Source organism: Cyanistes caeruleus, chromosome 11 (assembly GCF_971803275.1).
Source record: "Cyanistes caeruleus chromosome 11, bCyaCae1.hap1.1, whole genome shotgun sequence".
Taxonomy (NCBI): domain Eukaryota; kingdom Metazoa; phylum Chordata; class Aves; order Passeriformes; family Paridae; genus Cyanistes; species Cyanistes caeruleus.
In genome coordinates, this window is record NC_141711.1 from 8,611,678 (window position 1) to 8,637,985 (window position 26,308).

The 26,308-nt window shown below is 39.5% G+C and overlaps 1 protein-coding gene across 6 annotated transcripts in view; it reads right to left on the bottom strand.

Moving 5' to 3' along the window:
- LOC147650976 (uncharacterized) overlaps window positions 1–26,308 on the bottom strand; it is a 233,620-nt gene that overhangs the window by 184,658 nt on the left and 22,654 nt on the right. For 4 of the 6 annotated variants that reach the window (XM_086846067.1, XM_086846065.1, XM_086846064.1 and 1 more), the window contains exon 2: window positions 15,240–15,308. The exons of the other annotated variants lie outside the window; for them this stretch is intronic. In XM_086846067.1, coding sequence (XP_086702193.1) covers window positions 15,240–15,308 — 69 coding nt within the window. The remainder of the gene's footprint in view (window positions 1–15,239; window positions 15,309–26,308) is intronic. 6 annotated transcript variants of the gene reach the window in all.

The window sequence follows — 26,308 nt, forward strand, 5'->3', positions numbered from 1 at the left end:
AGTTGCAATTACTATTGCACTCCTGTCTTGAAGATGAGTTCAATGTATATTTCCATGTATATTCATGCACAGATTTAAAACATTTTCACCATGGCCAAGATGCTACCTAAGATTTGCACTTCACAATTCATCTTTTCATCAGCTTCTTAATTTCCTCATGCTGGATTTTTGATGGAAAATTAAAGGCCAGCCTCATGTAAATATTCTGTTAATTTCCAGCCTTCCAACTCCAACTTTCTTGAAGCCAAATGAAGTATGGCATTGAATTCTGGATCAGGCCACGGCTTTGCCATGGGAACCAAGATTCAGGTCTAGATTCCATCACATTTAGCTTGATCCCTTACCCACATTTGGCTTCCAGTGTGGCTGATTACACACCAGAGACAATTCTCTGCTATTCACTATCCCCAACAGATGTATCAATATCCCAATGAATTAAGCTGCAATCATTTTTCTCACACCTTTGGAATATGCTACAACCAATACATGAACAGCTTGCTTCCTTGTTTTATATCTCAGCCCAAATATGCTCGCATTAAAACCCCTATTTGCTCATCATTAGAGGGGGCAATGTCTGACCCTAATTCTCCTGGGACACAGACGGCTGCCTTGGCAGATGTAGCCACATAGAAGTGCCACAGACACTGCTTTCATAGAATGTTCAAGGCTGCTGCTCAGATATTTTTTGTAGCAAGCCCATAAAACTGCTCATGATGTTTCTGGCTAAGTGGGTAAGAAAAAAGAATGCTTCCTGCATGAGGTAAAATTGAAAAGGGCTAATTAAATCAACTCTGAAATAATACTGAAATGACATAGGAAAGGTTCCTCTCTCTCACGCAAATGCACGAAGTTCAGCCTGTCCTGACCTGATTACTGCAGCCCAGGATGACAAAAGCAATGACCCAGTGGAAGAAGAAATCTCTCTGGGCACTTGCTGGCATGTGGCTCTGAACAATGGGAAAATGCTGACATGCTGTAGGCTCATCAGGACATCTGTGAGGTAGGTGCCACAAACTCATGAGTCACATCCTATTCAAGGCTCAAAATTGGCCTGAAAGAAGAGAATGGCAAATTTTTTTATTTTTTTTTTTCTTGGCAGACAGAAAGACAGATTTCAAGCCATTTATGCACAGCCATGGGGAACACTGAGCTGCCATGGTGTTCATCAAACAGTTCTCCAGGCTTCAGCTGAGCTTTTCGTCTATGCAGAAGAATGACAGCAAAAACAGCAGTTTACCTATTTTGGAACATATTTTACTCTGCACTCCCTGAGGTCAGTAACAAACCTGTCCCTTCAGCAAACTTTATTTGGCTTCTTCTTGTCTCCTTCTTACAGCATAAAGAAGTATGAATTGTTACTGTCCAAATTCTAAGCTCTCAGTTTCCTTCTGATAAACCAGCAGTACAAGAGAATCACCTGGAGATCTCCAGCTGGCCTCGTCATTCTAGACTCTAGATACTTGCTGCTTCCAAAACCAGAATAAAGCAGGCATAAACCAAGCAAAAGGCTGTTAATCTTCAACAACTATTTTCCAGATTAAAAGTTCAGTCATACAGGTGTTATTCCTGTGCTGCAGAGGTATATTATTTCAGGCAATATGACTTATTTAGGAAGATTTTTCTTGCCTCTCACCAAAGTAGGGACCAAAAGAAAAAAAAAAAAAGAAAAACAACAACACACACACAGAAAAAGAAAAATCAAACCACCTTCACTAGATTTTCAGCTACACAAGAACTCCACTCTATTTTTTATCTGTAGCTGGTTCAGATTTAGCCTTTCTGCCCACACTGATATAAACATGCTGCTTACTGATGCTGTTGTTTGCATACAGTCTTCTGTTGCTTTCTTAGGGAGGAGAAAAATTACCAACAAATGTGCACTCCAGCAGACGGTGTATGCCATGTGCTCGTTAGCAAGGTATCTTTATAATAGCAAAGCAGTTAAATATTGATCATGAAGCTGAGCAAGGGCACAAATGCTTTATCTAAATTACCTTGAGGTTTGAGAAGGTTGCTGAAGATAAAGTAGTCTACAGGGCTTACAAGAAATCAGCCCACACATGCATCTGCTGTGGAACTATCAGCAAAACTGTTCCAAGACAGATTGCAGTCTGACGGCCCAGGACTTACGTACTCTAACTGCTCTATCAAATATCACCAAGGAACGCTGCCAATGAACCATTATTTACAGGGCAAAGGGCTGCATCCACCTTAGTTTACTTAATTCTGTAGGATAACTAGAAAGACCAAAGAGGACAGGAGTGGATATGGGATCCTGAAGCAATGTCACAGCAGGAACTCAGCTTTGATCATTATGAGGGAAAAGAAAGGGCTGTGAAGAGAGATTCCTTCTGGTCCTAGCTGTGTCTCGAGGATACTGCATGAGCCCAGTGGGTATCCATACCAAGAGATTTCCAGACCAGATAAAACAGAGACATGTTGCAATATCACCATTCAGTAGAAGACTTAAAAATTAAATAAATTACTTCGATTATATTTTTTCCAGTTCTGACCTTTTCCTACCCATGTCCACACCGTCCCCACCATCAAGCCTAGACCAGCCAGAAGGAGAGAGCAGACACAAAGAGGTCTGAGGAACCAGAAGGATCTCACTTCTCATCCACATAGTCAGCACCAAGTTTACACACCAGCATGATTTGCAGGTGTGAGATTTTAAAAAGAGGGACCAAGAGAGCACATCTGTTTTCAATGTGCACGCTGAGCCAAGCTGAAAGACCAGAGCTCTGTCAGCGCTGTCCCCAGAGGTGATGAGCACCAGACTGGACTGGCCTCTGCTCTGCTCCAGCCCCACAGCTCTCATGAAACGGTGGGGAAAGAAGAGAACTCCAGTTACCATGACATCCCAGACAGCAGCCCTCCAAGTCTTAAATTAATGAGTCTGAATTCTGCTGTTTAAATGCCTCCTTTAAAAGTATAATGATTTAGGAGTCCGCAGGATTACATCAGAGTAAAAGAAAAGCATTTTGCCCCAAGGCTTTCTTTAGAAATTAGACATAACACTTTCAAACATGCCCAATAGCATTTCAGTATACCTTTGAGATGTTTCAGCTCTGGTATGGCATCTCAAAAGCGCAAGAAGAAAAAAATGCAGGTCTTCAGCATCTAGACTGTATGAGAAGAAGGGGAGGTTGGTGTCCCCAAGGAAACAGTTCAGGGCTTATGTATGGAATCACTTTGTAATTCAGACTTTCTAATAAGACTCTCACAAAAAAGGGTCTGAAGTCTCCATGCCTTTTGAATGATAAAGTAGGAGTAACCCTGGGCAGAATGAGGACAGCAGCAAACATGCTTTAAATTAAAGGGAAAGCAAGATGAGCAAGATGTGACCCAAATATCTGTGTGCCAGTTGCAGGCAGCATTTCTTGTCCAAGCCTCAGGGAATTCACAAGGCACTGTTCAAGCACTGCTGCTCCAGCACTGTACAGACACCCCAGAACAAGTGCTCACAGTCACATTCTCATGTATTTTTTGCTCAGTACCCCTCATTGTAGCACTGAGCCAGACAGACAAAATGGACCAAGTAGAAGAAACTAAAATTTCAGTTACAGCTGATGGTGCTTAAGTGTCTAATTGTCACCATTATGGGGTTTCAACTTTTTAAAAATAAGTCTCCCATAATTATTTCAGTATTTTGGCCTTATTCCAGTTGCGGCTTTAATGGGACTCGTTTTGACAAGATATAGGATATTGTCCCAATGGAGTCTCATTTGGATATGGGCCACCTGCAATTACCAATGAGCAGAGCTGTGCAAGATTAAAAGCACAGGCAGTATAATTTCTAGCTTGTGTCCCAGGCTCTGTGGATTTGTTACTCATACAGCCTGTCCATCTGGGGAGCAAACAGCATGTACTCCTTGATGAGAAAACTCTGGCCAACCGACCAGCTGTGAAAAAAATAGATTACTCTTGTCATTTTTTTTCTCCTAGGTAATTTGCTGGGAGTAAAAATGTAATTTCTTTGAAGGTTTGCAGTTAAAAGAAGATCCAAGGATGGGTCTTATTCATATTTAAAGTCCACCACATTTTTATTTGCTAAATGCAATTCTGAAGATATAATGCTGATTAAGCAGTTTTCCCTGTCATTTGGGACAATGGAAAAGTGAATTTCTATTATTCAGAGTACACCAAAACCAGATGATTGTTAAAGGGAAAAGTTCCTTTTAAAAACACTACTACACTCTCTGAGAGAAAGAACATTTTTTCTATCATTTTCTTAATATCTTTTCAATAATCCTATGTTTCTGCTGCACCCAAGAAAATGAAGAGACAGCTTTTGTCTTATTCAAGAGGATTTTGTGCAAAATGCCATGGTCATTCTTAAATTGTAAGGTAAGAACAAAGTTCAGTCACCTAGAACTGCTCTTAAGAGGCAGATTGCAAGTGACAGATTAAATAGCATTATAATATGAAAATTATTCTTTTTAGTTTGAATTCCATTGTAGTCACAGCTCTATGTGATAGCAGCTCACATGTCATGCTTGCTAACAGATTCACTGCTTGAGGTAAAGAGGCAGAGGGTTTTGCTATAGATTCTGCCATTTTCTCCAGAAAACATCACAAGAGGGTGCCAGAAAACCTACTTTGCTGACAACAGAGAATGAGGAACAAAGCAGGTTCAGATAGTGCTTTGGTTTTTAGATGTATTCAACCAATTTCTGCTCTGTATCTCCCAGACCTTATATCTGATGAGCCAACACTACTTAGAAATGCATGTAAGACTACTGCTTTTAAAAATGTTAACATATCTTCCCAACTACTAATTCATTTTAGGAAGTTATTGGTGATAGCACAACAGCAGGACTTCCTAGTCAGCACCTGTACTTGGTGTACTAACCTGCACCAAGCAGTTGTAGATTTAGGTCTATCAGTGCAGCAATCACCCTTTCAGGGACAGTAGTTCTGTGGGAGTAAATCATGTGAACTTGAAAGCAGTGAACATCATATAGCCCCAAACTGCATCATGAGAAGTGAAATGCTTTATATCATCCTGTCTTTTCCCACCACCTGCTACAGTTCTAAAATTAAAAAAATAAACTCTATTACATTTTTTATACTTAAAGGAATATAAAAATCACAGAAAAGTAGTCTGAAACAGAGAATATATTGTTCTCCTTTATGATTCCCCCATTATCTCTATTCCACATAGATAGAAATACCTTTCCATGTGTACTGCACTTTCAGTATTAGGTAATGGAAAGAGATGGATCTCAGTAATTACGAAGAGAGGAAGTCACAACAGGGGAATCAGTGCTTGCTGTGTCTAATGCAGCAATTGCTAACCTGACCTGACTGGCAGAGGTCATGCACAAGGTGCAACTCCAGTGCTGTCTGATGCCTCTGACTTTACCCACCAAACTCCCCCAGAACAGCGAGAGTTGGTGAGAGCAGCATCTTCAATGTTAAAAGGAGAGAGAAGAACAGATGTGTTCCCCCAATTGCAAAAATTCTCTGCTAACAGCTGAGCTGTGGAAAGAAGATGATGGCAGGGAATCTGCAGTACAAGCAACCATACAGACTTCCCCCGTGATGTCAAAGACAGAATGTTTCCTGGACAGCACTTGTCCAGCACCTGCAGCACTAAAACACCAAGACAGGTACTTTAGCAGAGATGACCTCCAGAAATTATACTCCCCAGTCTTGTATTGAAAATTTGATCCAAGGAAATAAGAAAAACATGCCAGAAAGCAAAATTTCTTTTCTTGCCTTTATCATTTGTATATTTCAATTTATCATAAAGGAAACAGTGACTAAATTCTCAGTGGGTTATGGGTGCAAAGTTAGTCATACAGACCAGTTCACCTTGTAATACTCAACCAGTCTTGATTTAAGTAAACTGTCAGTAGAGATAGCAATGATAAACACCTGCCAAGGACTTAGTAGAATTCTGTGGTAAAAATTCTGCCATTTTCAAACACTTTTCACCCCAAACTTATCCCATTCTTCTACTTTTCCATGAAAGTATTTACAAAAACAGCATGGATGCACCCAAAGATACACATTGAAGTAGTCAAATTCAATATTAGGTATTTCTTTCTTACATATTAATAAGTACTCAATCCAATGGAAGTCGCTCCAAATAAATGTTTATGACAATTTTATCAAAAAAAGACCATATATATTAAAAAAGATATTTCTTTTTGTATCCTGAAGCAACAAAATTCACAAGTCCGGTCATTTAATTATAAATATATTCCACATTACACACAGAGGGATAAATATTTGAAGCATATCTGCATAGATGACATATATGTATTTTCAACACAATATTTCAAGTGTATTCTAGTCAATGATTTACCATAAATAGAAGATAGACTATTCTCCATTCATGATGTAGACAGCTGTGGTGAATATTATAAAATACTGACTCAATACATATTTATTTTGTTTTGACTGTACTAAAATCTATCTAGTAGTGAATATCACCACTGCAAAGAGGGTCTGACAGTGAATTAGGAACCATTTAAGTCTGAAAAATTAGTCTTTATCAGACCTGTGCATAGAACTAAGTTTCACATAATGAAGGCAACACGATTCAACTGCGCAAGGCTGTGTTTTTAAGTAAAATGGACAGAAGGCAACATGCCCAAAACCTAGTGTTCTGCTGCTACATGAAATGAAAAGATATTTAGCCAAATATTCTGCTGGCATATGCCCATGGACTTGGAGTCAAAGCAGTCATAGTAGTACAGAATCTGCTAACAATTATCCATATTCCCACACAAAAATGCATTGACATGAATCCACACACACAAGTTTATTCCTCATGCAGTTTCCAGATTACTCATCTTGTGGGTACAAAAAGATGCATGCTCATATTTTATACAGTACATTTGAAGTCTGAGCTACAAAAAGATTTCTGCATGTAAACGTATGGGTACATTTCCTCCAAGTGGAGAGGTATGTCAGGAGAATATGATTTCACAGCCAGATCTGTAGCAACCACCCCCGAGATAACCTCAGAGGCAGTTTCACAGCCAGCTGTTCCGAGTTCACAAAGAATTCAGGCAGTAAGCCAGAGCCAAGCCCAGATGCTGCTATTGGGAACTTTCCAAAGCTTTACATCTGGATCCTGCTTCTGCCAAATACCCCATCTGCCTGCAAGGTGATAAATTCCACCTCTTGGAGGACAAGAAGCAAGACAGCACGGCAGGGAAAGAGAGCACCAACAGCATCAAATCAATACAAGGGATAGTTAACATTTGGTTGGAATTTAATAAAGTATTTTCTCAATATTCTCCTGCTCCACATTCCTACGTGAGCCTTCCACTGAAGGCCTAAAGTACTGCTTTTCCATCGTTTTCAGCTACTGGAACACTTCATATCCAGGAGATCTAAAGCAACAAGGCATATGCCAAATGTGCAAGGGCAATACAAATGGTTTGTGGAGGCAGGGGGTTTCTTCCCCAAGATACATAAGAGATGGCTCAGATAAGTCTGAAGAGTGAAAGGATTTAAAACAGTCCAAACATAGAAGCATCAATATGTCTGCCCAGAGGCAGGACTGTCCTTGAGGAGGGTTGTAGGTTTTAAAAAGACTGATCAGGAGACATAATTAGTACTGTGAGAGTTAAAAATGTATCCCTTTATGCTCATGAACAGCAGGGAGGAAGAGAAAACTGCACAGGAAAAAAATATGCTTCTGCTAGTGTGGCAACGTATCTTATTTTTGCAACTGAGGACAGTATCAGAGCAGTCAAAAAAGAAGAATTCAGTCCAAGAGAAGTCACAAAGGATATTCTGTATCCAGAATTGTAAAGCAAGAAGAGATGGGAAAAAAAAAAGAAAGAAAAAAAAGAAAATAAAAGAAAAAGAAAATAAAAAACAACAAACACTGTAGAAGTGATTTTATGTGCTTTAGGGTTTCTATTGCACCCCTTTTTGGTACTTTCAAAACCAGCAGTAACTTAAATCCCTCTGAATATCACAGAACTATGAGCTCTTCTCTCACACTGAACTGCAGAAAGCTCAGCTTGGGGTGGGACCCTCAGTGAAAAGAACTTCTCTGAAAAAAATTCCATAGCATTATACAGCTCACAGCCTTTGTAACATCACTATTCTTAACAGCATTGGCTTGTACATCACCCTAGAAAACTGCAATTTTTTAATAGGGGTAAGCATTAGAGGAAAGCTAACATTACATCCACACTCAAAACAGAATTAAGGGCCAAACTAGAAAACTACAGAGCTGTATCACAAGTGAAGATCCTAAACTCAAGCGATAAGGCAAAGAACAGAAGTCTATTCACAAAGGCTGCATACCCTGGTCCAAGAGGCCTTTAAAAGGGGAGGTCATGTTCAGCAAAACTTTTGTGAGCACAGCAATGAAAAGCGGTTGGGACTCAAGCTAGAAATACAAGGTACTGAAAATAAAAGGTCCGTGAATGCTTTTTAGACCATACTGTATAATACTAGCATATAAAGATTAATAAGTATAGCAATGATGGCACAATTCATAGCCAGGAAACAAGCTCAGTGCTACACCTAAGTTCAGTGACTAGCAATAAATAGGTTCAACTTGGAAAGAGGGAGAAATTACTTGTGTTACAATCTTTTTTTGAACAGGACCCAATTAATAAATACACAACAGCACCGTGGAAGAAGCAACTGAGCTTATTTCCTGCCTATACATTCATAGTTGGCCAAAGCCCTTATCAGAACTGGAAAAACAACAGAAAAAAACTTCTCCATTTTAAAGACAAAAAGGTTATTTGCAAACCAATGGCTTTCACATAATGATATTTTAGCATTAAATATGACAGAGAACATAAGGCTGCACAGAGGCCTATCAAGCTGGTAACCTTGTACAAGGTACCATATAAACAGAAGAAATATCAACCCCCACGTCAAAGGCATTACAAAATACAAAGTACGTGATACAGTGGGTTTGACATTTCAAGAAGATAAAAACCTAATGGCAAACATGCTAAAAAATCCACCAGAAAAGCAGTCCAGAGAACAAAGGCAAACAAAAATTGGAAACCAAACAAGGGTCTGGAAGTGAGAAGACATGGAAGCAACCAAGGCTGGCAATAAGCAAACCAAAATAACCTCCTCAGAAGGTCTGGCAAAAAAGAGGTGAAAAAGGTTCTAAAGACAAGAGCTAGAACATACAAGATATAGGCATGTACACACATACACATGTGTATATTGTCAAATATAAACAGACAAAGGGATGAGACTCCTGGAACTGAAGCAGAGGTGTGAGCTCACAGAGGCCGTGGCCTAGGACAGCAAAGGGACGCAAGAATAGAGATGGACTTTCAGCACCTAACTGTGCCTTTTACTGTTTCTTTTTACTATTTGGTACAGCTACATTTTGTCAAGTACTTTTGGTCTGGAGAACTAATATAGAAGATTAGGGACCCTTTAAAGTATAGAGCGACCTGCACTATTTTTCAGTGTTGATAGCCAAATATTTATGTATATTAGTGAAAAGTCAGAACCTTTTATGAGAAGGCAAGAACACAGAATGTTGCCAAAAGAGCAGAGCCTCTTACTGGCAGGACTCTTACTGCAAAGGACTGGGCACATTTTCATTTAACAGAAGAGCAATGCTGCATTTCTGTCTATCAGCCAGTGTAAGATTAATGCCTTCTGATGTGAGACTACTGCACACCAGAGAGAACTGACTGACAGAAGCATTAACTAATGTTTGTAACATGATGGTTTTACAATCACTACCCTTATATCTTTTTAACTAAGGGCTCCCATAAAGCAAGAGGCAGCACCACATGTCACTTTAATAGATCTCTAGAAGCTAAATTCAAAATCTAGGTGTTTGTGCATAGAGATATACCTATGTGTGCATGTGCACATATATGTCCTCCCCACGATATTTCTTTTAAGATTAGTACTTATAATTACTTGTACAGAATTGCACAAGCTGAGAATAATTGTCCCTCTTTAAAGGAAAAAAAACCCAACATTGTTCAATTAGGGGTTTTCTAAATTTTAGGCAGAATATTTTTGGCCCCAAAGGTAGTTCTCTGAGAACTCTATTTTATTTATGTCATTTTTATCAGGGCACATTGAGTTGGCACAAAAATCCTACCTCATTGCCAACCAAGCAGTCAAGCGAATTTACAGCAAACCTAAATACGATTTAGAAAGGGGAAGCCCAAATTCCAGCTTTGACTTGTCCTTTACCACAAAACTGATATTGAGCAATTTTAAGGTTAGAGATAAAAGAAAAAGTGCTTTTAGACTCAGGCTCCATTCTAAGAAAAAGCAAAACAAGGAACAAAATTAGTATTCTGAAGCCTGTGGTGTACTCTACTGAGCTGGAGACTTCTCATTTATCCATTGCTGGTTTGTGAAATTTAAGACAGCTCCAGTAGGACTAAAATCAAAACTATTTCTACTTTTCCTCCTCACTAATGCAGATTAATTCATTAAGAACTAAGGAAAGACCATCAATCAAGCTTCCAAGTAATCAATAATAAAGTCCTATAGGTTCAGACTGACCCATCTCTACTTTCACTGGGAAACAATTAGCAGGTTGAGTGTTATTAGAGTATATTGGACCAATTCCAATAGAGATTTAATGAATGGAATTAAACTGATTTCATTAACACCTGCATATTGAAAGACATACAGAACAGGCTTGGTGAGAAACCAACAAGAAATGTGAAATCTGACCCCAGTCTGAATCTTCTCTTCAAACTTCTTTCCAGAAAAAGACAACCCATCGCTATCGACCAAGCCTCTATGTTTCAGCCAGATTTTTGTGGGTTTTTTAGTTGATATCTCATTCCCATCCAGTTGTCCTGTTCTTTCACTTGCACATGAATAATAAAGCATGGTTAAAAAAGTAAAAATAAAGAAGGCTCATTTGACAACAATGCATTCATTCTTCTTTAACTCAAAACACTGACAACTCCAGCAGCTGCCTCATATCTCCAGGTCCCAGCAGACTACTGGAAGGATTGATAACCAGCCTGCAAAAAATTTCTATGTATGTGAACACATTAAATACAGGTTGTTTCTCTTCCGTGCTAAAGAAACTTTAAATCATCATCCTGGTTCTCCTTGCGACTTTTCTACCGCTGCTTTTATGTTTCACTTAGGGTGGGGAGAAAAAAATTAAAATATCTCTGTTAATATTTTCTTGACAGGTACAGTTTAGAAGTGGCAATAGAGTAGGTAATGAGTTTGACCTTGTAGGAGTGGTGGGGGCCTCAGGGTACTCTTCTCTCGTGCTCTCTTTCTTTCTTTGGGACCCTGCAAGCTATGGACAGAGGCTTATGAGGAGATGAAAAGATTCCTTTTCAGTTGCTGTTGAAATTAACTGATCAGACTGCCATCTGTAGGGTCCTGCTCTTCCTTTTCTTGTATTCTCCCTGCTGTGGGAATGAAACTGCAAAGAGAACAAAATTGCCACTCAATTCAACTAAAAGGAATTCTCTGAAATGGCAAGCTGTTAACGTACATACTAAAGATCATCTCCCATTGTGCTTGTCAACCAGTTTGCCCATCATTTAAGCTAACATTATCTCTTTGCTTTATCTTAAAAGTCCATGAGTTGCCATGACAAGTCTGGAAAAAAAATCTTAAGTGCTTCTTCAGATAATTGATGACATGTTAACCTTGGGTTAATAAAGACTAAGTATCAATTCCTGTCTGTTTCAGCAAGGTAGGGATATATCGGGGAAAAGAGCTCTGCACACTTCACAAAATCCAGCTACAAAAGAAGAGCTAAGGAAGTCTCCAGAAGTTTGCATCAGGGATACTCTCATTGGGGAGCAATGCCTGTGATGCTACAGCAGTAGAAGATAAACCTAAGGACAACATTCCCAAATAACTCATTTTGATCAAAACTGAAATGATAAATCCACTGCAGAACAGACTTATACAAGAGGGACAGACTAGTTTTCCAGTATGAAAAAGAAGCAGACAAACATAGCAAGTGAAGACTGTCAAAGTTCTGTATGAGGGTCACTTTTAGGTGAAACTCCTAAAAGAAGAGGGAGCTGACCTTGTGTTAGGATATGCAGCCAAAACTCAACACACCATCAGCCTTCATATTTAACTGTTCGCATCTGGGAGAATTTTGGTTAAGTCAGTAGTGACTCAAGGATATTCTTATAATGGAGAAGTAGTTTCAGGGCATAATAAATGTTATTTTCGGCAGAAAAAGGACAGGGAGCAAGGAGGAACAAGACCTAAGAACAGCTAATGAGCTAAATCCCCATGGAAAAAAAAATTACTACCATTTTAAATTATTTTTAAAATCTCAAGATCACATTAGAAATTAATGCTTGCTTTGCAAAGGTACAATACAGCATAAATTTGGTGAAGACTATGGTTAGATCAATATTCCTTTAGATTGTAAAGAGGTGTCATGACCTAAAAAACTCTCAGATACCTGCTGTCAATAAGGCAAAGTACATTTGCAAACTCTTAGGTTACATTATCTAGTACTTGATGCAAAAATGTTATAAGAGTACTCAATAATGTTTGAGAATTTCTGCTATCTTCGTTTTAAATTTGGCAGTTGAGCTACAGTACCTGAACATGTGCATGAACATTGTGCAAGCAGCTCTCAAGCTGTGGGAATTTTAGGACACTGAAAATTCTTTGTGTTTCCTTTTCATATGTGCATACACTGAATTTCCTGGAAACCAGATGCTTTGAAAATGCTAGGACTCCTTTGTAGCTACAGCAGAAATTTTCTAGTAAAGAGTTTCTAGCTTTTTAGAGAACACCTTACTTTAAATTATCTCTTCTTTCTTTCATCAAGATCATTAAGTGCATGTGTATTTGCAGTGCTATCTGCGACAGGTGTCACATATCTTTGCCCAACTCATTTGATTAATTGCCTCCAAAGCCTGCCTCTGGCTAAGGGGCATGCCACCTTTTACTACAATCCCTGCCAGTCACCAGCAATTTATCTGTCACATGTACATACACAGCCCTAGCTAAGAACAGTAAGAAGTCATGTTACCATGCCCATCTCATTCAATTAATTGCTTCAGTGGCAAGCCCCTGGCCAGGACAAATTTGGGTAACTGTAGTGTTAAATCACCCATATGAACATTTTCCATGTATACACTAAATCCATTTAATGGATTTACCACTTGCCCATTTTCTGTCACCATATACCCCAGTCCTTGCCACTCATTTGAAGGTTAAATATCACATGCACAATCTCTGCTCCAGCTGTTGATCTTGACTCTGTCTGCCCTTTGCTCCATGTTCTGGAGTTAGGATACACCAGGTGAGAGGTTGTTTCTCCCAGATCCAAATATATGTTATTAGCTAGGAAGTACCAGCATTAAGAAGGCAGATGGTGTAAAATTCACATAGTATCACATTAGTATTGTGTGGAATTGACCTATATCCCTTCTTGTTTTACAATGCCCAGAGGGCTGCAGTTTATACCAGGTATTCAATGACCAGGAACTTTCCCTGAGGAGGATACAAGAGTCAGAATGGAGATTTCCAGAATCCCTGGCTCAAACAACAGCACATATCATTCAGGCCAGCAGAACTATTAGATCAGGGTACACACATCCATAGACTTTGCTGGAGAAGTTTCACATTATAACTTCAGTTGTGACCAATGTCTGTGCACTGTGAATCAGGCACAGGCATAAGGAAAAGGAGGGAATACACTGCTGCAAGTTCCCAGTCACAGAAAATACCAGATGAGATCCCTTCAGCAGAGCCCAAACTTCACAAAATTAATGAGGGATATGCAACTGTCATTACCTACAGGATGACTCCATCTTAGTCTGGCACTCATAGCTGATTTTAGAAAGTCAGAATTACAACTGGTACACATCACTTCTAATCTCTTCATAATAATGATTAATCACTAAACTCTCCCTCCCTCAAAAGCTACCCAGTAATGAAAAAGCATCATGAAAACAGGATTATAAATGTGTCTGATAACTATGCAGCCTGACTTCTAGTCATTTTGTCATGGTTTAAGCCCAACCAGCAGCCAAACACCATGCAGCCACTAACTCACTCCCCCAGTAGTAGGACTGGGAGAGAACTGGAAAGGTAAAGCCAAAAAAATCATGGGTTGAGATAAAGACACTTCATTAGGAAGATCAAAAACCGTGCACAAAAGCAAAGCAAAACAAGGAATGAATTCCCTGCCTCCCATCCATCTACATCTAACAGTGACTTGGAAGGACAAACACCATCACTGCAAATGTTCCCCTCTTCCTCCTTCTTCCCCCCACTCTATGTATCGAGCAGGATGTCATGTGGTCTGGAATATCCCTTTGGTCAGTTGGGGTCACCTGTCCTGGCTGTGTCTCCTCCTCACCTCCCATACACCCCAACTTCCTTGCCAGAATGGCAGTATGGAAAGCAGAAAGGTCCATGACTCTGTGTAAGCCTTGCTCAGCAGTAACAAAAGCACCTCTGTTATCATCATTACTGTGTTTAGCACAAATCCAAAACATAGGCCCAGAGTCACTGGGAAAAAAACTAACTCTACCCTAGCCAGCACCAGCATAATATTATTTAACTTCAATCTCTACAACAAAAGTGAGTCAAAACCATCTGAAGTATTAGAGCAAGTAATTTATGGGGCAGTAAATAAAAATTCAGGAAAGAAACAATACTGGAAAAGTCTTACTGGTCTGGTATGGGTGAGTTGTTTCTGACAAACAGGCACTTGCTGCCCATGAACCCTTCATATGTGACAGTCACACTCTGCATCTGATCAGTCATGAAAGCACAAATTCTACCCTCAGACTGAATCAGAAAGAAGCTACATGACAAGCAGTTATCCTCCAGGTTCACAAAATTACACAAAAGGTCACGTCTACCCTGGCCATTCTTCATTTTAGTGTCACACACACAGTGTACATGTGTTCACAGGAGATTTACACACCAGTTAAGCAACTGCTGTTCATTCTAGATTCAGGACTATGCTCAAACTACTGCAGTATAGCTGTATGCATTGGGAATGATACTGTGATTTCTCTGGATATTGTACACATTTATGGAGCCTTATTTATTGATCTAGCAAAGGTTTCTGATACAGTTACTGCACATTTTTGTTACAGCAATTTAAGCATGACACAGATTTTACTGTAGCTTGCTTTAGCAGCAGTATAATTGGTCACTGGGTATTATGGGGAAGCTGGCATTGCAACAGCACTGCTGTGTCTGTGCAACAAAGAAAGGACATTCTGTTCCCCCAGATTGTTGGCCTAGCACCTTCTCCAAGTATGACATATTCACTCTCTACCACCTACTTGAGTCCACTGAAAAGTCTGTGGCAAACACTCAGTTGTCTTCAATGGAACCTGTCCCCATCTGGCAACCTGGAGAGATGAAGGGACAACAACTTTAAGTACCCTCTCTGCTCCCCAGAAGAGCAGCATCAGAACTCAGAAGCCCCCAATATCATCTTCCAGGCTTTCCTCTAATTCTGCAATTTAGTATTTAGTATCACTTTCTCTAACCCTCATCCTAGCAGATGTGTAATTTTTAGGCTTGCAGAAGGATGTGCAAAATCCCTTACAAGCAGCAGTAAGAGATTTCACTTCAGCTGACAGCAGTTTATGTTAATACATATGCTGTTTTTGAAAATGTACAAATACAAAGATAAATAGTTAATTCTGTGAAAAGAAGTGCTTTCTGTTTTATTTACTGTGTTTCTCATCTGCCTCACAAAGCACAGAAATACAGAGGAGAATCTCAGCTACACGAATTCCAAAAAGGAGTTTGTAGGTAACAGGGCAGCTCTGGTCTCAGAAGTCTGGCAGGATGAAGGCAGACGGGAGAAGCCATGGCAAGACCAGTGCAACTCCAGCACCCAAGAAAACAATAGTCACCATTACTGGCATCATAAAACACCAAAGGTCTAAAGAATAGGATTTGAACCCACTACTCAGCCTGCAAATTGAAGGGAAGAGCAGAAGCAAATCCAGGAATGCCTCTGGGCTGGCCCTTTAGCTACAAGGCACAGCAAGCAACAACAGCCTTTTATTTTCTTCAGTACTTAGGTCAATTTTTGAAAAATTATAGTAATCAGGTCTTTTATTTCAAGGGCTGATCATCTCCCAGAGCCAACAAAGAATTTGTTTTCCTCCCAGTTGAGCAGATGTACTCGAGGTCTTTAGATTTCTCCACCTCCAGCCCTAAAGCATCAGAGCACCTATGTGTTCCTGGGTGCTGCAGGCTCAGGGGGGAGGTATATCCTGTGACACACATCTGCTTTTTCCAAGGCTAAATATTTCAGTCTGACTAAAAGCACTGGGTTGACAGTGCAGGCATCTGTGAGAGGTAATGATCTCCATCATACAAAATTTACTTCATATTTAAGATGATACAATGTCCTCATGTCACCTTTAACCCTATGATGACCGTATCTTAAGTACACATAGCCAATTTCTCTTGATGTTCAGCAGGAAATATCACATCTCTAAAGTGAGCAATTAATTCACTTTTTCTTACAGAATATAAAATAAATTGAACTTTAAATGCTATATAACACCTAAGATTATGGCTCATATTGCCTTTCTCAAAATTCCTTAGCAGAAGCAATGAATTGTCCAAAGAGCCAATCATTGGAGAGATGAAGGCAGAAAACATTCTTCCACAAAACCAAGAATATACGGAGATGGTCTCTCTTATCCCAGTGGATACTGGAATCCATAGCATTGTCCTTGATAGAACTTCAGACACATATCCAATACTTCAGTGTTACAATATGAAGGCATGCAGCCAGGAGCTCTCACAACCTTACGTGTGTTGTTTGCCCCATGGAAATAGCTGTTTAAATCATCTCATACCCTGAAGGAAACTGTAGCATTTCCGCTCTATAGTATGTTTTCTTTCTATTCCAGTTCATCTCAGATGATATTTCCATGCCTTGTGTGAAACAGTGAAGTTGATCTCTCTTTGACATTCTGATTAAAGGTACCGGAATGCATTCCCTGTACACTTACACACAAAATGGCTTAGGTCCCATCCGAAATTATATGCATTTACTGAAATGGGATCCAAAAGTGGATAGAACTTGAGATCACACATTTATATTAATTTTAATGTTCTCAAGATTAGTCAGAATTTTTTAAGCAAATCATTCATTTACTTGAATCTCTGTTTCACATTAGAGAGGATGGTTGTACTGAGATTTTAAATCAATTTTGGAGTCCTTTTCTACTGAGGATTAAGCTTGATGATTAAAGGGACTTCATGTTAATTTCAATAAAATTTTGCTTCCCCTTTCATTTACTATTTTATCAATTCAGTAAGAGAATTTTGCAGTCTCAGAGCTCATCTCTTGAGGACTAACACGACAGTTTCTTGGTAGGCTGTTCTTTCTCCCCTTTCCACTGACTGTGATAGAGGACTTAAACAATGGTCTCTCTCCCCTTTGACACTGACCTGCTGGAAGACTCCTAATGTTCTCCTCACGCCCCACTGTTCTCACTAAATGTATTTTGACAAAAGATCAAAAAGGTGAATGACCAGCACATCCCTGTGGCTGCTCTGGGATGCCCCCATAGGTTGTAAAGAGAACAAATACAAATCAGTCTGTGTGCAAAAAGCCAAGAATAACTCACAGACAGCACTGCTGGTGCCCGTAGAAAGCTTCCCTCCCAGTTATGAAAATCCCAGAAACAGCTGAACAACATGGGACCAACAAACCAACAGCAAATTTCAGCCCCGTCCACAGTCTGTGTTAGGGAAGCCCTGAAAGCCCTAGCTTTAAAATCACACAAGAAAGGGCAGGAAAAGGCTCCAGGCCTTTTCAAACCCATTCTCTATCCCAAGGCAGGAAACATGCCTAGCTGTTCCTCTGAAGTGTTTGCCTGTTCAACAACTCTGCTTCTCTGTCCAGCTCTGCACAGCTGAAAAAGACCCCCACTGGCATCATCAGGAGTTCCCCTGGGAAGGAACGGTCTTCCAGCACACACATCCCCAGCACTCTATCCCAGAGGTCATGGGCTTAAATGGGACCTCTGTTCCATATTCTTGGGCAATGAATCCAAACAAAATCAAAACATGCAGTGATTGCTTTTGACAGAATAGAGAATTTTTCTCTGCATTGTGGTAATTGTAATTTTCCACTGATTTTCTTGGCAATTTTCTTAAAGATTAGATTTTTTTAATTGCAAGAGAAATATGCACAACCACACAAAATTTTATTTTCCCTATTAAAAAAAAAAAATCCTCTCAATAAAAGCTGATGGATTTTAAAATTCCAAAGTCTTTGTCACCATAAGTTCCATTTTTACCAAGTACACCTACCAAGTCAATAAAATATTGTCCAATTCTAAACCTGATATCAGCTTTGCAGACAAAGTACTCAAGGTCAAGCCAGATGTCAAATAGCTCAACAAATGGTGAGGCTAGAAAACATAGTTTCAGCTTCATGATCACCTCCCTAGCACCTTGTTCCTGTGCCATCTTATCCCTCTCAGCTCCGTACTTGTATTAAGAAAAGCTACATAACTGACACCACCTACATACTGTCCAGGCTATTTTTAACACTTCAAATCTGTTGCAAGTCTCTCCCTTATCCCTTTTTAAAGTAAACCTATCAAAGAAGTAAGTCCTTCTCTCTGTAGAACATGGATATTTTTTTCCTCTCAGGAGACAGGATAAATTTAATACCCAACACCTAATGACTGAACAGAGACAGAAGAAGGAAATGTTCAGCAGCAAAAAGGGAAGAATTTCAACTTTTTACTCTGAAAAGCATAGCATTTCCTTCTCCCCAAGTGTTCCCAAGAAAAGTGCACTAAGAAATGAGATTTTAAATCATTTCTAAGGGGTTTTATTCTCCCACTCAGCCCTGTGCATTTGGACTCATGACCGCGCTACAGAAAGATTACAGTGAATTCCACTCATTCATTCTTCAGCACACATATTTCAAATTCATCAAACAGGTTTGGTTTGCTCTTCCTGCTTCCAACAGAAATTACCAAGCAACATCTCCAATCTTTTGCTCATAGATTGAGGTCAGATCTTGCCATTGTAAATAGTTTCTTTAGGTCTACTACCTCAGATCATGGATGTCATAACAAGTGTTTGTGCTAACCTTTCTCCCAGAGTGTGGATTTATTGGAATCTCAGAAACAAAACCACCTGGGCCTTTGGCTTGTTATTCCTCAGGTTTTATCCAAGATCTTCTCGGCACTCATTTCCCCTGTCAAGGGAGTAGCTCCCTCCAAGGCCTGGCAGAGGTTGCCCAGAGAAGCTGTGGATATCCCATTCCTGGCAGGTCAGATGGGGCTTTGAGCAAGCTTGTCTAGTGGAACATCTGTCTGCCTGTGGCAGGGGCTTGGAACTAAAAAATCTTTAAGGTGTCTCTCAACTCAAACAATTCTGTGATTCCTCATCCTCATTCACAGCAAACAGGCAGAAGCTTCCAAGCACAAACAACCTCAATCTACCCCTAGAAAATTCTTCTCCTCAGAATTAAATCTGGAGTGTGCATTGCTAATCTGCTACTCAGTCCTACTCTCCAATTCTTACCCAGGCTAAAAAAGGGTACAGAAACTGTGTTGCCCTGTCCTTTAGACAAGCAATGATTCCTGTATTGCTTTCAGCACTTTGATTAACACAGCTACTGCTCAGTACAGACTCCAGAGCTCCTTTTGGGAGACATTTAGGCAAAAGGTTTGATTGAGGAAGTCACTAGAATCAGCCTAGGTTTAAGAAAGTAGTTTAACATGCCAATGTCACTATTAAATGCACAGAAGCTTATGGTTTCCTTGCAGCTGTGAATGCAGAGCTGTTAGAGATCATCTTTATTATAACAAATATATAGAAATCCTTTGTTTTCATCTAGGGTTTTGAGCTGAGCCCAAGCTGAAGCCAACAGTATCTATTTCATGGTACATGGGTCTCAAGATGCCTCTGAAGCTTTTATCAGATACTTCAGCACACAGGTATTGAGTACAGGTGACAAAATACAAGAGTGTTTCCATCTCTGTCTGCAGTCCACAATGGAAGAAAACAGGTTCTCTGTTCTGTGCCACTGCTGCCATCCAGAGCCAGTATGAATGGCTGTTTTTTTGGAAGTCTGACTTCAGCAGTAGGATATCTCCTAGAATTTCATGTTGCAGCATTGCTACATTTTATTTGATGCATTTGCAATGCCATCCTTTTTCCCCTTTAAACAAATTGACTGTTAGAGCACATCACAGAGTGAAAACAGCTCTGAGAATGCTGGCACTTCGAATGTTCTGCTGGAGTGTGGGAAATTTGTATTTTTTGATGGAACAAAGTCAGTGGCTTTACTTTGCTGTCACATTTTGTTAAGCATGTGTCCAGTTTCATTTACATGGCTGTTAACATCCCTTTTTCCTTGCTTAGAAAAAGTGAGGCAAATAACACAGAGCTCATACCGGAGAAGAAACACAAGAATGCATCTCTCTATATTTATACAATCACAGCCATAATGTCAGAGCCAGGGGCAGCAAGAATAAAAGTACCTGTGCATCTTACCTATGAGAGCCAGGTAAAGTCTCAGATTCCTGAATCTGATGCCCAAAATATGCATGTTTAGTTTTCTAATTAAACAAAGCTGTATTTGCTGTGTGCTGAGAGCTTTTTTGATTTTTTTTTTTCCTGCTGCTCTTCAGACTGTTGTAGGGATGTGGAAAAGGGGAGGCATACATCCTACATTTTACTGCTATATGCTTTTACCTGAGTCCTGTCCACTACATTATGTTCCTTCTACTTTCCCAATTAAGACAGCTTCACAGCAAGCTCTTTGGCATTATATTTTCTGCCAGCTAGTGCCAGAAGCACACAGCATGTTACAGTTTTACATGTTGAATTTAGTTGCCAAAGGTGTCAGAGCTATACTTGTGACAAGAATGGATGCTGGTCTTGGCATTTGCAAAGCTGCGCATGTAGCAGAGGATGGTCATCAAACAAACCTGCCCCTTCAGGCTAACACTGCACCAGGTAGAAAAGGGGTAAGGAAGGGCATGTGTAGGAATTAAACACAACAAAGAAGTGTTTCCATATATGATATGATGCATAAAACAGCCTGATAACATGCAAGTGGTGCTGGACTGCATGTACCAGGTGGTGTCATTGGGGTTACTCAAACTCACCAGTACCTGACATCATCCAGGATGTTCCCAGGGAGCAGGAGCTCATTTCAGCTACTCAGGCTCTCAACAGCACTGTCCTGCATCAGCATTCCATTAAAATTATCAGGAACATTTAAAGACATATTAATTATTAATAGAGGTGGATAGAATTCAGCTTATAATGGCTTCAAAAAAGTTAAGTGGTTCTAGGCAGCGTGGGGGCTGTTCTATCTGCTGAATGCAGTGAAGGCATTCACTCATTTCCACAAAATGACTGCCTGTCTCTGTCAGTTTAGATTCATTTGACAGTGTTCTGGGTAGAATCAAATATTTCTAAATTTAGAAATTCAGCAGGGAATCTCTCTTTGTCTGAAACTTGAGAACATTGGCATCTTCTAGACAAGTTACTACTAGCACTGCAATTCAAATTTTATTTCTTTTTATATCTCAGTACTAATAATTGTGAAAATGCAGCAGGCCAATTTAGCAACAGACAAACTCATCTTTGGTATGATTTCCAAGGACTTTGCCTTATGATACACATAATGAAACAAATCTTATGCTCCAAAGAGGAATATTTAATTTGATTTTTTTAAACCATGTTGTACCCTGTGTTCTACATAGGAAACATGCAGGTTACATGCCTATGCCTTAATCAAAACCAACACCACTTCGTTAAGAGACACATTCCCTTTGAGGAGAAAGGTGCTAGGCTGGGATTCAGCAGGTGGCACTGTTACACATAATTTAGCACTTTTACAGGACAGGCATACTTTTTCATATGGAGATGGATTATGCCCTTGTTAGGTTTTCCAGTGAAATTTCTTTCTGAGGAGCAGGAAAAAAAGGACAGGTCTTCCAAAGTGTAGGAGGCTCTCTCTCCACTTTAATCTCTCTCACAGGAGTCAGCAGTTGAAGCAGAAGTCAAGGTGTACATTGGAAATGCTGGGAGATATGATGCATTTAACTTTGAGACCATTTCTCTTTCAGGAACCAGTTGAACTTTTAAATCAATCTCACCTCACTTTGAAGAGAGCCATCATCCATGTTACTCTGCTTTCAACAGGGAGTCAACTCACAAAAATTCCTGAGGTGCAAAACCTTCACACTGAGAATGCTCACAATATTTAGTGGCAGAAAAAAAAAAAAAAAAGTTAAAAAAATTGAGTACATAGTACTTTTTCCTTCACTGAATGATACTTTGTTGTGCTGAAATTGGTCCTTCCCTCTATGCAAGCACCAGCAGGTTGCCAGGGGAAGAAATCTGGGTACAATACTTCAACTCCACTTTCTTCTCCTGCCCTTGTATTTTTCCTGGGTTAACTGCAGCCCAGATTCTTGGCTTGGTGACCTCTCTCATAACTATTCCCACCAGTAGAAGCTCCCAGATGAGAGGCACTGACTTGTAATTCCACACCAAGGAAGAGTTAAACATCATGAAAAGCTTTCTAGCAACTAGGAAAACAAATTTTCTACTGCTTTGGCATATCCATCACTCTCTAGTCTACTCCTTAAGATCACCAAGCTCCTCCCAATAATGTGCACAAGAATTTGTCTTGACTGCAGAAAGTTTTTCTCTAGGCTCCAGCTTTGTTTTCCTGGATGTCCCTCACTCACCCACTTCCACTGTGACTCATGACAGAATTACTGGCCTGCTTCCACTCTACAACAGAGCAGGGTCCACCTCTGACTGTCCATCAACTCTTCACAATAAGTTTTGAAATGTGACTTCAGTTTCAAAGAATCGATTCTTTATCACCTTTGTTAGTATTGCAAGGAATGAGATTTTCAATTGCTGCCTTTGTACCACCAATGATGGTAGCCAATGCTTTTGAATCAGATCTAGTATTGTGGTATTTGCTTTGTTTGGTTGTTGTTTTATTTCCCCATCTACTTGCATGGAATTCACCAAACATGAAACAAAGTACCTTTTTCTTGGTGATTTTTTAAGTGTTTTTTGTTTCTTGAGCTTTTTTTAAAATCATATCATTTAAACCTATATGTGCCAACATCAAAAGCTTTGAACTTCTATCTAGGAGGTTGAGCTGAGCAAACAGATATTGCTGCCTGAGCTTTTGGGAAAAAGCAAGGATGTGGAAGCATCAGGAAAGATTTATGAGAGAGGAGTTTGGTCTCTTTTGAGGCAAATCTATACTGAGATTACAACAGCTTTTAAAACAGATGTTTGAGCCAGGAAACCACGGGTGGGAAGAGTCAGATGTCATCTTCTTAGGAAGGCTAAAAGAACTCTGGAGAGAAGATCTATAAGAGGCAGACTGGTATCCATTACAAACTCCGAAGCAAGCAGCCTTATTGGCAGATGTCATGTAGAAGTAAAAATGGGGAAGTTGTCAAAAAAAAAAAAAAAAAAAAAGAAAATTACCAGATCATTCTATTTTAGTTATGAGCATGCTTATTTCTTTGTTGAGAGGGTGGTCAAACACTGGGACAGGTGTCCAACAAAGATGGTTGATGCCCAAAGCCTGTCAGTGTTTAGGGAGCATTTGGACAATGGCCTTAGGAATCATGCCTTAACTTTTTGTCAGACAAGTTATCCCTTGAGCGGGAATGATTTAAATATAATTTGTTCCTGGATACTAGACAAGGAGACTGTACTTCCAAAGACATGCTGCTGCTTGGAATTAGCATTTGCCTTTGAACTCATGTCCATTTGTAAAGTTAAAGCTTTGGCACCAAAAAGAGCATCAATGCTATACAGAAGCTGCCTATTTGAGAATGAGTTTTTCAGTGACCTTCACAGGACATGGCTGATTTCCATGCCTGCAAGTTACTCTGATAGGAAACTAATATATGCAATTTGAGGACAATGCATAAGCTGAGGAAACCAGCAGAGAAAAAACTCAGAGACCAGTATCAGATGGGCTCAAAGAGACTTTTAGTATGGCAGGACGCGCTGGGCTATTCTCTCTGTAAAACAATACCATCTGCCTTCCCCTTTAAAAATTAAAATTCAAATAGAAGCATAATTCTGACTGTTTCAGCCTTTATCAAACTCAACTGTTCAGCACAGCATTAAATAGTATGAAATAAGGACTCTTGGAGGACTGTGCATACTGCATGAAAGCATTCATTAAGTCTAAGTTATGGTTACTTCTGCTGTCAAGTCAACAATGCACAATCAGTGGTGGCTAAAATTTTAGGCTGGTATGTTAGACTAACAAATAGCTTTTGAGTCATATAAATTCTGTTTCCTGCTAATGAGGACAAATTATATGTCACCACAGAATTAATTTCTTTCTTTGCACTAAACAAAATAACAGGAAGAAACTTCTTACAGATACAACTTTGTAAAAACTTAAGATTTTTGCCAGAAACAGCATTTCTGTTTTCAGCAGAAGTGCATACAAAGACGAGGCAAAGGCAAAAACATTTGGATTCAGATTTTTAAGATAAAGAACAGAAAATAAATTGAAAATTACACCCATACATGATTCTGCAAGTGCCCCATTTTGTCAAAAACATTTGGATTCACATGAAAATGAAGCATCTCTGAAGTTCAGGCTGTACTGAACCCAAACACAAACTTTATGATCAGGACCATCACTAGTTAGGATGGCATCCTACAGTATCACAGACCACCAACCTGAGCAACTAGATTTTATTGAACACTCTTCCTAAAGTTCATAGGCTGCTCCTTGATGACTTGCCAAATACCAACTCAGAGTCATTCAAATCAGCACTACAAAACAACATCCCCATATCATTCCTCTCTGACTGTATCATCACCATTTCCTATAAACCATTTGGCATAAAGTACAGAACTTTGCCATAGACATATTGAATGGTTTGGGTTGAAAGGGACCTTAGAGACCATTTATGTAGAAAACATTAGGTATATGGTATTTAGAGTAGGATTTGGGGATAACCACCACTGGCCACACCACCATGGATCACATTAAGAGCATATAACCCCTCATGGAGGACAAAGCTCATGCCTTGGGGTCGAAACAGGAATCACAGAAGCATTCTACAGTTTCTGCACTTCCTCAGGATCACTAAAACAATAAATTAGATGTTTTGCAGTCGAGACCACGCAGCTGAATCAAGATAAAATGGCCCATAGCTCTGTAGAGCTCTATTGATCCAGTGGGCAAAAAGCCCCGGAAGCACGTGCTGCATAGGAGCTACAAGGTGCACAAACTAAACTCGTGCCAAAGAAAAGGACTAGTTTTCCATGTAAAAGATGGTAAAGCCTGCTATAGATGGTTTGGAAGAAAACACCAAGAGGCTAAACCTACCTTAAACTTGCGTTGCACTGGAGCAAAGGAGAAAGCTTGCAGAAAGCAGCCCAACACCGATTGCTTTAAATTTCATCCCAAGGCACAAAATGCCTGACTCCTCCGCGGCCCCAAAAGACCTGAAGTTATTCAGCTGGTATCTGCTCCTCAGCCCAGCTGGGAAATGCAATTCAAGGTAGTTAGGTTGCAAAACCTGTGGATCTGAGGGAATTATAGAACTGTGAGTTGACAAACTGTGTATTTGTGTGCAAGAGAAATCAGTAATCCCTTGATTATAGAAGACTAAATCAAGTGTTTTCAGGTGAAAAGACCTAAATCTTTTGGGTCATTGCATTAAATTTCTTCTGTGAAGCCATATTAACAGCATCTCAGTTAAGGGAGTTGGGATAGAGTTATCTTAGGAAAATGTTCCATAAACTTTGATGTGCTCATTGTTATACTTGATAGGAACTTCTAAAGGCTTAAATATTTTGTATGAAGTCTGCTAATATTTTTGACTGAAAAAGATCTTTTTAACCATTTTTTTCCATTTCTACAGGAGTAAGCCTGCCAATCACGATTCCTGCTTTCCCAGTACCTCACAAGGATGTCATGCCTTTCTTTTTAAACCAAATCCTTTCTAGCATTTCAGAAGACAGAAATAAAATCATCTACTCACAGTTTTAGCTCTAATAGTTCTGAATAATTTATATGTAGGAAGAGAAGGAGAAGAGATGTACAGCATATGACTGATCATATTAGTGTAGAACAGCCCGATAAAATGTTTTCCAGAGCAAAGGAAACTTAGTTGCCTCTTTGTAAATTATACACTGAAAACTGAACAAGAAGCCACTTCCAAAATCTAAGTATTTCTAATGAAATCATTGTATATAAGAGTAGCTTTCCCTATCTTATTGCATTTTTTTTTCTTATAAAAGCAGATAATTATTAGATTATTTACCAAAATTCCCATTAGATTAGGAGAAGGTACACTGAGGTATAGGCCTTAGAAGCAGGAATTCA